This window comes from Liolophura sinensis, chromosome 3 (assembly GCF_032854445.1).
Source record: "Liolophura sinensis isolate JHLJ2023 chromosome 3, CUHK_Ljap_v2, whole genome shotgun sequence".
Taxonomy (NCBI): domain Eukaryota; kingdom Metazoa; phylum Mollusca; class Polyplacophora; order Chitonida; family Chitonidae; genus Liolophura; species Liolophura sinensis.
Window position 1 is genome coordinate 8,801,658 of NC_088297.1, and position 15,539 is coordinate 8,817,196.

At 39.7% G+C, this 15,539-nt stretch overlaps 1 protein-coding gene across 1 annotated transcript; it reads left to right on the forward strand.

Moving 5' to 3' along the window:
• Positions 1–4,224: 4,224 nt before the first annotated feature.
• Positions 4,225–15,035, forward strand: LOC135463320 (uncharacterized). Its single transcript, XM_064740581.1, has 2 exons — positions 4,225–4,257; positions 14,625–15,035. Exons 1-2 carry the CDS (start codon positions 4,225–4,227, stop codon positions 15,033–15,035), a joined length of 444 nt encoding a protein of 147 aa, XP_064596651.1.
• The last annotated feature ends 504 nt before the right edge of the window (positions 15,036–15,539 follow it).

Below are 15,539 nucleotides of genomic sequence, written 5' to 3' on the forward strand. Positions count from 1 at the left end.
AGCAGCTACCGCTATAAAACTGAAGCATAAAATCCAGCGACAGTCGAATGCCCAGATCAGCCTCAGTGGTACTTAGATTTTTTTCCATTTGTTTCAGAATTGCGCATGAATCTAGTTGTACAATAATCCTATTGTAATCATTTATTTGGGGTCAAAATCACCATCACAAGCCCCAGCCGTGCATCTCCATCTGCAAAAGTTCAATCAGTGGAAGAAATATTCTTCCAGTATGTCCAATTTCTGAGAAAACTATATTTATCACTTGGGCCTTCATCGCCGAAGATCACAACTTTTATCTGTCACAGGCTACTGCTTAGATGATACCGGTACGGAAAATACCTTCGACGTTAGAGAGCCAGAGTAAACGCTCTGACCTCATACCCCCATTAATTTTCCATAAAAATCTTGATATAGGTTGACCGTCAAAATCTGGACCTTTCTATGTCGGCAGCTGAGATGGGTGCCAGGTAAGAACAAGGGGACATCACTCGCACCCTCATCACCACCTGTCTCCGCATGTCAAACTGTCATCATTAAAACTCATACCTGCCTAAAACTTAGACAATTTCCACCATTTTGTACACCAAAAAATGGTAGGCTAGCAGCCAAAAAAGACTTTACACCCTAAAATACACAGAATTACATTCGTCCTCCCGTAAAACGGCAGTCCGATTCTTTCTACGGCACCTTGTCCTCAATAATGGATACATACCGAAGCTGCGTCTAGACGAAGTTTCATTAAACTTTTACTGGGTTGGAAAAAAAATCTAAAAAAAAATTAAATGCTGGTTTAGGATACTTTGAATGGTTGTCTTTCAGTGGACATAACATTAGTCAGGTGTTATAGAATGATAATATTCACCCGTGACTTTGGCACAATTGCTTTCTATGTACATGTGTGTATTATACGTTTATTACAGAATTTATTTAAATGCAGAATAAAATGGAAACGTACATGCCGAAAAAATCGTGATAAAAAAAATAAATAAATAAAAGCGCCGTAAATAGGCTGTTTCGGTCGCTGGCACAGATGGTCCAAGCATTGCCTCGCTGCGAATGTGACGGCCCTGCGTAATGAGTTCACGAGTTCGAATCCAGCTCTTGTTGGTTTGGCTGCGGGTTTAAGAAAGGGGGGTAATCGGACATCTCTTCAGAGATGGGAGCGATGGTTTATCCAGGGAAATCCGGTTTCCTTCACCACTAAACCTGACTGCCGTAATATAGAAATGAAGAATGCTTGGGTGCGACGTGAAACATGAATGAACAGGTAATAATAATTTATATAAAACCAAAACAAACAAAAAGACACCCATGTCTTAAAGTCGCAGAGGTATCACTGTCTGATAAACAGCAAAATAAAGCTCGCTCACTCAGCGACAGAAATATGAATTAGATGTTCAGCTGTCGTTTAACATGATTGGTACAATATAGAGACAGCTCCTTCAGTATCCCGTTATGCATGTATTATATTGTCGCTTTATACCACAGCACTCCATCCCTCACATCGCGTAGCGTATCTATTTATAGATTGCTTTAGAGACTACAATGGTTAAAAAAAAAACGCAACAGTTAATTGTCACCTGGTCAAAATGTCTCCAATCTACAAGGTCGCCTTGTCATGTCAGAGGTAAAGTGACCCCACAAGATTCAGTGTCAAGACATCACGCATCAGGAAAATCAACATCCATGTCAAGCATGTACACAGGGAGCGAGTAAACTCGATCTTATAACCAGTATGCACATCCACACCCACCCCACTCCGTTTAAATTTTTAACTTTGGTATGGTAAACATTTTAATTAATATAAGGTTTACATAATGCCGGCCATATATGGGAAGGTGTTCCAGCAACCTGCGGATGGTCGTGGGTTGCCCCCGGGCTTTGCCCGGTTTCCACCCACCATAATGCTGGCCGCCATCGTATAAGTGAACTATTCTTGAGTACGGCGTAAAACACCAATTAAATAAATAAATAATTAAGTAATAAATATATAATGCCAAAGCTTTGGTATTTTTATCCTCTGTCATGTTATATATTCACATCTACATATACGTGCATATGTAAAAAAAATATACACATACTCTCACGTCACTTGTGATAAATGGCTGTATATATGTATAGTCCATTTCCGAGAAAATAATTAGATGTATTTTCAATTTTAATTTATAAGGAGGATTCCTTAAAGAGCAACGTGGTTTAAAGAACATTCAATAACTGTAATCACCTGATCAAACACAAAATGCAGTTTCCATGCAACGTACGGTGACCATGTTCCTTATGTGATGTATGGGTACATTGAATCAGATATATTTGTCAAGATAGTTAACTGAAATAGCTCCTTAACCACGTTTTCCCACAAGAGTTGACAACCGCACTCATACTTGCGTACTTGAAAATGACACCGTTGAGAGGATGAAACTTTTGTTTTTCTTGAAACGAAAGGAAAGGTTCATTCTTTCAAGTCTGCTTGCCTACGACGAAGTGGTGTCCAAGAGGTCTACTGCAAGTACATATCTTGGAGTTCAGGGTTCAATACTATGTGTAGCCGCATCCAAAATTGTAAAATTGGTAACTTTGGTGCATGCATATAAATGGCGCCAAACAAAATGCGCTCAGCCAAATAGTGATTGGTCTGGTGTCAAAACTGCTGTGACTGGGTAAGACGTCATGCTCGGTGTTTAGACATTGCTTTCCAGTGAAGCAGCATGTGTGCGCCATATCAATATGTCGACATTTGTATACTGTACTATTGTATGTAAACGCACACAGATGAACTGTATTAACGAAGTAAAGAAATAAACATTTGTCTGCCTGTTTATAGCTGTATCCAACAAAAGAGATAACTTTAACAACCATAAACAGAGAACTGTAAAGATATGACCTGTGCATTTTGTTCGTGACCAAGCTATTAGTGTGAGAAAGCCGGAGTTAAGAGCCAATAAATTATCTCCCTTGCATGACAGGTATGTACGGGAACGTTAATTGAATTGAAAGCGTCTAGAAAGCTGGGTGCGTTCCTTGATACACTGGATTAAGTTCTATATACAGGGCTTTCGCCGTTAAATACTTGACGTCCTGTACACGGCTATTATTTGACGGCTTTTGAATCATTCGGTGTTTGAAGCGAATCTATCAGCAGATCAAAGGACATAGCTAAGTGGGTTGGCTGGTGTCTTGTTTTAATTAGGTGTATGGACTGGCACCTTGTCTCGTTATTAACGTCGCCATTATGTGCCATTAGTAACGGGCTGTAAAATAACTCGGTCGTCATTAACCTTGCTCACGTAACACATGTATTTTCCGGTCGACGAAAAAAGTCTCACCGATCTTATGGAGAGACAGACAACGATTTTAGTGCACACAATTTGCCAGGAGCACCCTTGTCGTGATGTCTTTTTCTCTTTTTCGTTTTAAATTTAAAAGAAAAAAAGTTATTTTTGATTTTCTTTGTTTAGGTCGCGTTATGTTTTCCCAGCATTTCCACATCATTGTCTCAGCATTTTAATCTGTGTGTCTCAAGTTTTTAATGTATTGTACACAAAATGGAAGAACGCATTCGTCACTTAAGTAATTTATTGACAACTAACATTTTATCAGCACTGTCCACTGTATATAACCCAGTCATTGCTAATTTTTGGGCCTCGGTGACCACTATGGTTAGCGCGCCAGCCCCAAGAGCCTCTCAACAATGCAGTCGCCCTGAGTTCAAGTCAAGCTTCAATCTGCCTTACTCTCCGGCCGTACGTGGGAAGGCCTGCAAGCCACCTGCGGATGGTGGTGGGTTTCCTTCCCATCATAATGCTGGTCGCCCTCGTATACTACTAAGTGAAGTATGCTTGAGTATGGCGTAAAATATCAGTCAAATAAATACATAAATAAGTCCTTGGTAATTTAAAATAGCACTGTGAACAAAACAAGTTTAAGACTTACACTAAAATGTACTGTAGGACTGTACATATATGGTGTAGAGAGTTGGTTTAGGCAGATGCCATCGCTAAACTATAATGTAGAATTTAGGCTCGCTGTACGGTATCGTTATATGGGATTGTCTTGTATTTGCGCTTTCAAAGAAAAGCATCAGAGACATATACTTTGATTATTTGATTTGTAATTTATTTGGTTTGTGTTTTATTTCAGTGTGATTTATTTGATTGGTGATTTCGTAGCAATGACTATAAAATATCACAGGGCCGATGGCGTGGACATGACACAGCTGCCATCGACATGTTCATAGAGAGAAAGATCTTAGCTATCCAGGTAAGTGTGAAAGACAAATGTCGTTGTCTTTTCTTCTTTGTTTTCAATGTAAACAAAGAAAGATATTTTTGAACTTCCTTTGTTTTGCGATTAAAGTACAGGCTACGCATATAGCTGTTCGAATAAGCAGTTTTAAGAGAGCAGTGTATATATCTTAAGTCAGTTCTTGACGGGCCGGTTAAGTGTGAAAGACACCTGCCCCGAGAGGTTAAACCCTATCAAAGACTTTCTTCTTCGTTTTAAATTTGTATGAAAAAAACTTTTTTTTACTTTCTTTTTGCGTATTACATTATTGCGCACGCACAGCTGTTAGACAAAAGCATTTTAACGTAGCACAATAATTTCTTGGTGTTTCATCTATGTATAAAACAAAGCTACTTCAAGATGTTAAAAATATCCCTGACTTTTCTTTTTAAATGTAACAGAAAAAAAAGATATTTTGAGCTTTCTTTGTTTCAGCGATTAAATTACAGTCCATGCATAGCTGTTAAAATAATGCCTTTTTTTAATAGTTAGTTTTGCGGCTGGCCATCTATGTGTGCAAGACAGGTTCTTCAATTGCGTAAAAAATATAACAGAGCGGATATAACGTCTGTGGTGCTATCTGAAGGGACTGTCACTCACGACTCCGATCTCGTGTCACCCGGGTGCTTGTTAAAGCTAGCCTATGCTCTGTAACAACAATGGTGCACTTATAAAAGATTGATTATCCTTGACCCAGCGTAAGACCTCGAAGAGACAGTCCATTTGATATTGCAAGTTTTCGGAATTATTCCGCTTTTTGTTGATTTGTTTCATTGACGGATCGCTAAACTCTGCGATCAACATATATAAGGCCTAGAAAATAAGTAAAATTATTTTTCGCTTGTTTTCTTTCTCAGCTTCCTTCCTCCTTATTTATTGTTTGACAAAATCACATTTAATTTTTATAACACCTAATCATCGCGATAAAATTCAATTTTCTACATGCACATGTAGGTCTATCGACTAATTATTAAAGTCAAATGAGCGTCTGTCGTGTCTTCCCTCACGCTTGCATACACGTGACGAGTTTGTCAGGTCACGTGATCATGGCTGTTTGAAGCCATGTCTTTTTTGGCCTACCTTCCTTTGTTCTTGTGACAACGGATTCTTCTCGCTCTCTTTGATATTGGTTTTTCGTCGTTTTAAAGAATGTAGGTATTCTTGCTGTTGAGAAATGGAGATGTTTTCCTGATGTTTGATTTTAGCCTGATCTTTGATTCGCTGCACATCTAAGCACAGTGCAAAGACGAATCGAAAGCCCAGATCGTAAGACCTGCTCCTTTGGATTAAAGAGTACAGCTTACTATACAGATTCTTCTGTAATGTTTGTTGACGAGGCGTTTGAACATTTTGAACATCGAAACTCAACATATATTTCGACCCTAATCTAGGTTAATGGTAGATTGATGAATTAGCCATGTTGAGTATACATGAGTATACATGAGTATATCGCAGCCATAAAATTAGTGTAAGATGATATGTTAGGTAAAGTACACTACAACACTGTGGAAAATATGATGGCCGGGTACATGTGTATAATATTCTTTTTGTGGCATTGATTGCTTGATTGATTGCAAGCGTTTAACATATTTCTATTTGTCTGGATGATGGGTGGAGTAAAAAGGTGTGACCGGAGTAAGTCACTGACATTATATTCCGGCACTGTACCTGACAAACCTCGGTCATGACTTAAAACTTAGTCCAAATATGAGAAAGCTATTCGAAAAGGCGATCCCATTCGTTGGTCAAGGACGGTTATAGCTAGCAAGTAACAGATCTTTAACCATATAAGCCAGCTGGTTGTTGATTTTTTTTATAATCTTTTACCTTTTCTAACCTGTACAAAAAAGCTATAACGTGAAATATGTAGGCTGTTACCTCTATCCACAGAGACTGTGCTAAAGTGTTATATGTCACACCGTCTCAAATAATGTCAATAAAAACATTCACTCGTTGACTTTTTTTATTTCTAAGGAGACTACAAAGGTTGTGAAACATAACTGGTGATAAATAAATTTCATTTGGTGTTTATTATGCAATTACAAAAGTTAAGTGGTTTTCTATTATTATATGGAACATATTACAAGAAAATGAACTGGGGTTACCTGTTTAACTCTCACCTTAAAACCAAAAAATCTTCAGTTAAGTGGTTTTCAGCTTTAAAAAGCCAAAAAAAAAAAAATGGCGGGCAAATCAGAAGCAGACGTTAATTAAGCGTGTTAATTAGCTAGACACGACATGTTGTATAACCGTGTAACGATCAGCAGCTCGCTCGCATGAGATCCAAGTACGTGGAGAAATTAATTCCTTTCTTAATGCACTAGTTGTTTATTACATATAAATTCCGATACATTTACTATTTATAGTAGCCATGTATAGTAAAGGTTTTGTGCGCTTCAGCTCTTTTGAAAAACTTTCAGCTTGTTTTAGAGTAAACGTTCATTTATTGTTTAGAATAAAGTTCCATGCATTTCCTAGTGTAAACTTTCAGCTACACCCAAAAATTAATCTGTTAATTTTAATAGAATGTATGTTGTCTGAGTGATGCCATGTTTCAAGATTAATTAAGTTCAGAAAAAATGGCGGGATGAAACCGAGCAGATCCCGAGGGAAACCCACAACCATCCTTAGGTTTCCAGCAGATAGTTCAGAGTACAGTTCCATGTATGTCATAGTGTAAAATTCCGGGTAAGTTCTGACCAAAAGTCATTATTACATGTCACCAGTGTACAGTTACTCAGATGCCGTGTTGTCACGTTCAACAAACGATAATGTGGAAATAGTGTCAGATACCAGGCTTAGAATATACGTTCACGCAACGCAAAATCGCGTTTCATGCAGACACTCAGAGCATGCAGCAGAATCGCGGTTCTTGCAGACACTGAGAGCCTTCTGCAAAATCGCGGTTCTTGCAGACACTGAGAGCATGCAGCACATTCGCGGTTCATGCAGACACTGAGTGCATGTAGCAGAATCGTGGCTCATGCAGACACTCAGAGCATGCAGCAGAATCGCGGTTCATGCAGACACTCAGAGCATGCAGCAGAATCGGGGCTCATGCAGACACTGAGAGCATGCAGCAGAATCGTGGCTCATGCAGACACTGAGAGCATGCAGCGGAATCGTGGCTCATGCAGACACAGAGAGCATGCAGCAGAATCGGGGCTCATGCAGACACTGAGAGCATGTAGCAGAATCGCGGTTCATGCAGATAATGAGAGCATGCAGCACATTCGCGGTTCTTGCATACACTGAGAGCATGCAACAGAGTCGCGGCTCATGCAGACACTGAGAGCATGCAGCAGAATCGCGGCTCATGCAGATACTGAGATCATGCAGCACATTCGCGGTTCTTGCATACACTGAGAGCATGCAACAGAGTCGCGGCTCATGCAGACACTGAGAGAATGCAACAGAATCGTGGCTTATGCAGACACTGAGAGCATGCAGCAGAATCGCGGTTCATGCAGACACTGAGAGCATGCAGCAGAGTCGCGGTTCATGCAGACACTGAGAGCATGCAGCATAATCGCAGTTCATGCAGACACTGAGAGCATGCAGCAGAATCGTGGCTCATGCGGACACTGAGAGCATGCAGCATAATCGCGGTTCATGCAGACACTGAGAGCATACAGCAGAATCGCGGTTCTTGCAGACACTGAGAGCATGCAGCAGAATCGCGGTTCATGCAGAAACTGAGAGCATGCAGCAGAATCGTGGCTCGTGCAGACACAGAGAGCATGCAGCAGAATCGCGGTTCATGCAGACACTGAGAGCATGCAGCAGAATCGGGGCTCATGCAGACACTGAGAGCATGCAGCAGAATCGTGGCTCGTGCAGACACTGAGAGCATGCAGCATCGAGCCGATCGTGTATTAAACGTAAATATGTCTGTGTGTCTTTGTGGTTCAAAACGGTAACGTTTCCCTTGATATAGATGTATCCCGACAGAAAGAACAGAATACCACAGCCATATCATATGTGTTGATTTTCTTGTTGTTGTTCAAGAATGATCTTACCCTTAAGGAGCGACTCCACAAAGCATGTGTTGTGCTCAATTACTATGAACTCTAGAGGAACGTAAACTAGAGTTATCCAGTGCTTTATTGTGCCTTTAGGCCAAAGAACGAATCAATGTCGAGTAAGGATTGCCAGTGTTTCACCGAGGGGTTCTTTAAAAATAGATGGGATACGGATTAGACAACATTTCTTTGTCTGCTCCTGTTGATAGTGAACTTAACGGAATACATCAGCAATAATAATTTTCAACTTGATTTCAAATAACAAAAGCATTCTTTGTTACAGGATTTATTTACCATAGCATAAAAAAAATACAAATGTAGGGGGTAAATTCGTCCCAGCCTATTTATTCTTAGTGAATATTGTTTATTGTTTATCCAGTTACATATAGATATGAAATCAATACACAAACAAAAGATCTAACGTATGGAATTATGTTCAAACGTACAATGGCAAATGATTTTCTTCCCATGATTTATTTATTCATTTATTCATTTGATACGTCTTTTACGCCGTACTCAATAATATTTCACTTTTACGACGTCGGTCAGCATTGTGGTGGGAGGAAAAGCCCACGACCATCCGCAGATTGCTAGCAGACCTTCACACGTGCGGCCGAAGAGGAAGTCAACATGATCTGGACTTGAACTCACAGCGACCACATTGGTGAGAGTCCCTTGGGTCATTACCCCGCTTCTTCAAATGATGCAGTTAAGACTTGAAGATGTTGAACGGTATCACGGCATATACTGACTACGTGCATGGTTCTGTTTGATGATTTGACTTTCGCCTGTGCATTGAAAACTAAGGACAATTCACTCTTGAATGACGAGGTCTCAAAATCACGAGAAATCGTATGACTGCCGTAGGTCACCCGATATATGCGAGGTTTCTTCTTGAAAGAACTAACTTACTGACGTTTTGTGTTTTGTTTTTGCTCTTTTTTTGTTTTTCGTTTGGTTCTTTTTTTCTTTCTCTTTTGTAACTTCTTTTTTAAGTGTTCTCCTTGTTATTTCCCTCGGGGATATTTTACAAAAATTTGTGAGTGACGTGCCAGTGCGTCTGTACCAGTACCTTGCAAATCCATCAAGTTTATTTATCACTAAGTATTTGTCTCTCTGTGTAAACCCCATCTGTCAAATGTGAACGCCGGTTGTCCGGTGAATAGCAGTCCAACCTAAGCAGGACACGGACTTCAAAAAAAAACAAGATCAATCTATTTCCCTGTTTGCTTTGTTCTTAATTGAGGGTTAATTAGTATCTTGTAGAAATTATCCAGACCAGCTTGGTTTTTCTCCGACCTAACAATAGTAAGGTTTTGCACGCGGTCGGTGAATTTATATACAAGTGTTATATAAACAGATCAGTGAAAGTGTAGAATTCTGGCTTAGTTAAGAGTTCCAGCACGTGTTATACTTGAATAGGCATGGCATATCTAACTTAACTAGATGCACCTGGATCGTGAAATCTATTCATTTTATGCAACATGCATTGCCTGTTATCAGTCTGTTCAATTTAACATAGATAATTAGCATACATTACCATACGTTAAGAACAGGGCTTGCGTGAGCGACGCCCCTTGACGCACTCCAAAGGAACTTTTTAACAGTCAGCGCGTATGTATAGCCCAGTAATCCTAAACATTGACAAGTCTACACGTTTGTTACTCTGACAACTATGTTACCTTTCCTGTATTCCATCTGAAATGACGTTGAGAGTTTAAAAAGATTTACCCTATATGACCTAAACATTGACCTACACAGGTGCATTTTTTAAGGCAAATAATTGTCAAAAATGATATTATTTTTGGCGCTGAAACTTATAATTTTCCAGTAAAATATTATCCCATGTTTGAAGCAAACCTCAAGAAAACCTTTCTAAAGTTAATTCAACTCTCAGAATCAAGAAAAATGGACAAGTTAGTCATGAACGAAATTTATAATCAATTAGGATACGTGCATTTTCTTTATCTGAATCCAGTTTTAGTTAATTTTCTCGTAAATCACAACAGCTTTATTGCAATGTAATTCAGATATTTGCCAATATATTAAACTTACAAATCGCGAGGTGCAGGTATTTACCACTTTTGATAATAACTACGATATTCTTTCTACAGTAATAGATATACAAACGTATGACCGAGTCTAGAGTTGGGTTATGACCATTATGATTTGATAAAAACAGCTATGAGGTAAACAAACCGGGATTTATATAATCAAAGAGCAAAAATTTGTGATAATAGTGGTAATAAAGTGGTAATAAAATAATAACCGGTTGTGCGTCCCTCTTTCGTTATTAAGGCCCAATGATGTAATATGTGAATATGTGACCTAGTTTTGGATTTGAATATTCATAAATCTCATGCATATTAAACATGTATTTGGTATGAATCTTCCTTATAACTAAATTCCTTTAACGTTCTATATATGCCGTTCGTTCACCCTGTTATGTAAAACGGGGAGCGATCCGCTGTCTAGTGGCTGGAGGAAATTGTTTTCCAATCGCTATAAGAAATTTACAGATTACCTTGCTCTCCTTGTTTGTGGTGAATTTAGAATTGGAATTCAACCTTTACAATATTTATTCCTCAGTAGGCACGGCTAAGGTTGATTCTGGAGAAAAAAAATACAATTGATGTATGCACGTGGTCAAGATCACAACTTATACTAAGACAATAGCCAGGCACGGAGACACTAATATGACCAAGGGGGTGATAGGGCAGTTAGCGCGGATCATTCGTTCCTCTTCTAGTAATATGATGTGCAGGTACGTCACACGTGGTCAGTGACTGTCCAAACGTCGATGGTTTACATTTTTTTTCTCAACCTTTAAACTGATACTAATTGTATAAGTGATCTTTATCATGAGTACGGCGTCAAGTCACAATCATACCATCAATCAATCAATCAATCAATTAATCAATCAATCAATCAATCAATCCTTCGATTTACCATCATTCACCTTAAAATTACTTAACACACTTTGACACATAGGCCGCTTGCGATGATAGTTAATTCTGTATTTGGGGTGAGGTGGGGTTTGTTGGGAAGGGGGGTGGGTAAGTACATCAAAGATCTTTATCATAGTCACGGCCCTCTATGTAATCGCAAACCACGAGTCTAGCGTATTACATCCTCGACTGAATATGAAATTTGAATAAATTTACCGTAATTAAAGGAGAGGATATATTTCATGTTCAAGGCGTTATGGGTGATTACTGGTGCATATTAGCCAGCAAACGGCATACGGGGATGGGGCCTGAACTGACTATAAAATCATAACCGATCTCCTCCCAGCTTTGCAGTCACCAGACACACCGACGTGGACACTGTATTTTTAAAACTGTGCAGCGCTAAAGAAGAAAACTTAAAGGTGAGGTTTGTTGACGACGCCACTAAAATTCTGCTATAGGTTTGGTGAGCTTGTATGCCTTTATTGCAAAAGTGTTCGATCTGTGAACTTGTAAAACTCCCCCAGCTTTAACAATGCGGCCCACGTTTTTTTTTCCTTACTTTCCTTTTTTTTTGTTGCTTCTTTTTTTCTGTAGCACGTAAGACTTGTCGCATATCTGCTCATAAAACACTTAGGTCCTATATATAGTCACTATAACAGCACAACAGGAACCTATGTGTTTTATTGAGATTTTAACCCCCTTTTTGTAGCTTGTCAGTCCCCGCTAATATACATTGTGCTTTTATTCGCTTTGCGGATTCTGTTTACGTATGTATGCATGGGGTTTTACGTCGTACTTAACAATTGTGCATTATTAATTAGCCATCAGGTGTGTGTATATATATTGTGTCTTCTTGTGTCAGGGCAGATCCATGCTGCCAATGCCCTGGCGCCACTGAAGTGTCATGCCGAAGACACCAGACGTGACACCCTACACCGTCACATTATGCTGACACCAGGAAATAAAGCAATGTTACCTTGCCCTAATCTGTAAGTGCTTAGCGTCAAGCAAGGCAGCTACAATTAGTACTTTTAAAGTTGTGTGACCCGAACTGAGTCTGATTCCAGGTCTCTCGACTCAAACCATTAGGCCCCCGCAGCGGCCTGGGGTCCAGTGTGAATTTGCACATAGGGCATGGACGAACACAGATGAAGAAATCTGCGGATCTAAATCTTAGTTTGCACACTCCTTTTTTCTGTCTGTATAGTTTGTTGCTCTTTTTATGGTTATTTTCAGGTAGTTCATAGTTCTACCTCGTGATGATCCCACGCTCCCAAAATATCCACACATAATGATTTAGTTGGGGATTTATACGAGACTCCAATCTTAAGTTGGGCCTTCATTTTCACGCTTATCCTAGGGAAAATAGATTCATTTTAAATTAAACTGTTCAAAATGAAAAATGAGGGGTCTTGTGCATTTTATGGTGTTGTTGCTGTTTTGATTCAACTAACTCTGCTCTAAACGTATTCAATATCTTATTGAATGGTCATATCCCAGTGACCACTTTGTGAGTTCATGCATGTAAAATTGATTGAGCGGGATCACCGGAAACGATGCATTTCTCATGACATACACTTTATACTGTTAAGAATATTCGTGACTTATAGGTAGCTCGTAGGCTGCAATTATTCCTGCAGGTCGTATGGTGTTTTTCTCAGTGCTATTAAACTATACAGAGCCATAGAATTGCAAAGCACATTTCTGCATAAATCATAACTATACACCTGGATGAACTTGGTGTGTTTCAAACGATGAAATAGAAAGCTTATAAATACCAGCGCCATTTATGTTGCAAAAAAAAAGTATACAACATTTTCAAGTTGCTTAAAATTTAATAATTTTATTTGTCGACGGCAGTCCAGTGAACTGTGTCCATGGTATTTGGAATTGGGTAACGTGGGCGTTATCCGGGGCGCTTGCATAGCAGGTTTTATGTGCAGTACAAATTAATTTTATAGATCAAAGTGGCGGAGATGAAAACCGAATTACCAGTGAAAATAACGGAACCTGTGAATCGAAGTTGTCATTTTACGTAATTTCAACGTCGTCCTTAGAGGATATCCGCCCTTGTTAGCTTATGAAATATGGATCAAACTAAAGGCGAAAGCTGCTATATTAATTGTCAATCTCATTTGCATACGTCGTGTCTTAATGGTCATGCCGCATAATGATCTAATTAAGAACTGACAAAGACACCTTTCAGTTGTCATGACAGAAAAAACATAGATTATCAATAAGACACTGGAAATAATTAACCAGTCGTTTAATCATTTGCCAAGTTTAATTAAATCCATGCTAATTTCAATTCTCTTTTATTAATAGCCTGCATTTTATTATGATATGTTGACATAAGTTTCATTTAAAGGTGATTTTCTAATCAGAACATAACCCAACCCTAACTTGTTTCCTGTAATGGGTTGACTGTAAAAGTCAACCAATTATTTCTGGCTCAAACGACTAAATCACTGATTGGCTGCCATTGTTTGGGTGTCGCGTGTTCAAATCCAGCACGAGCTGTTTGGGTGTCGCGTGTTCAAATCCAGCACGAACTGTTTCGGTGTCGGTTGAGAATATTTCTCAGTTTTACATGCTTTCATGTCAGCCGTCATGTTTATTTTGTGGAGGGAAATCGGACAAAGCCTGGACGGAGCAAACTAGATTACAGGCTTTTTATCTTTAACTCCTGTTTTGGATAAGACTGTCAATGATAAGAAAAAAAGTGTTACCATGTGTTATTTAAAATGTGAATGAAAAAAAACTGATTGCTCATAATTTACTTCCCTAAAAACAGCTATGACATGAATTACATTGGCCTAGAATTTACAGATCTGCAAGTCAGTTCTTTAAACAGGCATTTTATTTTATCGGCACTTTTGTTTCCACATTTGCAATGTATATTCTTTTTTTCCAGGCAACTGCAGTAAATTACAATATGTTACGCTGAATTACTACATAAATGAAGGAATATTAACTAGCATGGAAGGCGGCGCATGCGAAATAACATTTATCTGAAAAAATTTATTGACAAATACTGAAAATTTGTCTGCACGAGGATATTAATGGCGACGCTAAGCCTCAGCAAGTCAGTGTGCGTCACACAGGCTCCGAAAGTTAAGTTTTCTAGTGTTGACAGTAATGTAAATCGAGCGTAGAGAGCGGCAATGCGCTGTAAGTGAAATGAATATTAATCATAAATGATAATCGCCATGCGTTTCCGTCAAAGAGGTGGACTTACTCCAGTAGGGTGTGTCGAAGTGGTAGGTATACTTAGATATTGCGAAAATGCCATGTAATACATCAGCCCTCACGAGATTCCTGTTGAAATGTGTCCAATTATAATCACTCATTCTCTTTATCTGTTTGGCAGATGACGTCCCATATCGTGGTGTCTGCCATTGTCGTGTTGCTGTGTGTCGTGTGTCTAACAGAAGGTGCCAAGCCGACACGTCGTCGGCGCCAGGCTGCCGCTTCACAATGGCCGGCCGCCCACGCCATTCCTACTGGCGCAGCCATGCCACCAACATACCAGAGATACGCCTTCGTTCCTGTGGACGCCTTAGGTAGACCCCAGATGGTCTACCCAGCAAACCCGTTACTACCACCTCAACCTTATCCCCCACAGGCTGTACCACAATTCCTGCCCGCACCAGCCCCTCCACCCCCCAGGCCAATCATCCTCCCGGCCCCCGCCCCACCCCGACGAATCATCGTGAGGGCACCACCCCCAGTTACACCACAAGTTGTTGTTGTTCCGGCGCCGCCACGTATCCTTTCTTGAGGCGCCATTGACATGTCACGTGATGAGTTTTGTCCTCTCTTCTTTGTCTTCTTTGACTTTCGTCTCGTCAGGTCACGTTATTTCACTTGTTGGGTTAGATATTTCATGAGTCGAAATTATTGATATCGCTCCATTACAACGTTTCTGGAGAAGGTAATAAGGTTAAACACTTACGTAATAATGATCTCTTGGACGTAATTCTTAACGCTCCCCTTTGTTTAAGGGGCCTGGTATATATAACATATATGAACGTTGCATTTGATGCTCAGATTTCATGTCTTATAGCAACAATTTTACAACGGTCTTTCAGGTTTCCTCTGCCAATAAAATTGACCGCCGTCGAGTATACAGATTAAAACTTTTCAGGGGGCCCTGCGTGGCCGAGGTGGTTAGCACGTCAGCGCGGCACAATCACCCAGAAGCCTATCACCAATGCGGTTGTTGCGAGGCCAAGTCCAGCTCACGCTAGCTTCCTTTCCGGCAGTACATGGGAAGGTCTGCAAG

Bases quoted from the DNA above. Each gene is read 5' to 3' on its own strand.
- LOC135463320 (XM_064740581.1), top strand. From the start codon at position 4,225: ATGTTCATAGAGAGAAAGATCTTAGCTATCCAG. The intron at 4,258-14,624 runs GTAAGTGTGAAA...TCTGTTTGGCAG, and splicing joins GAAAGATCTTAGCTATCCAG to ATGACGTCCCATATCGTGGT.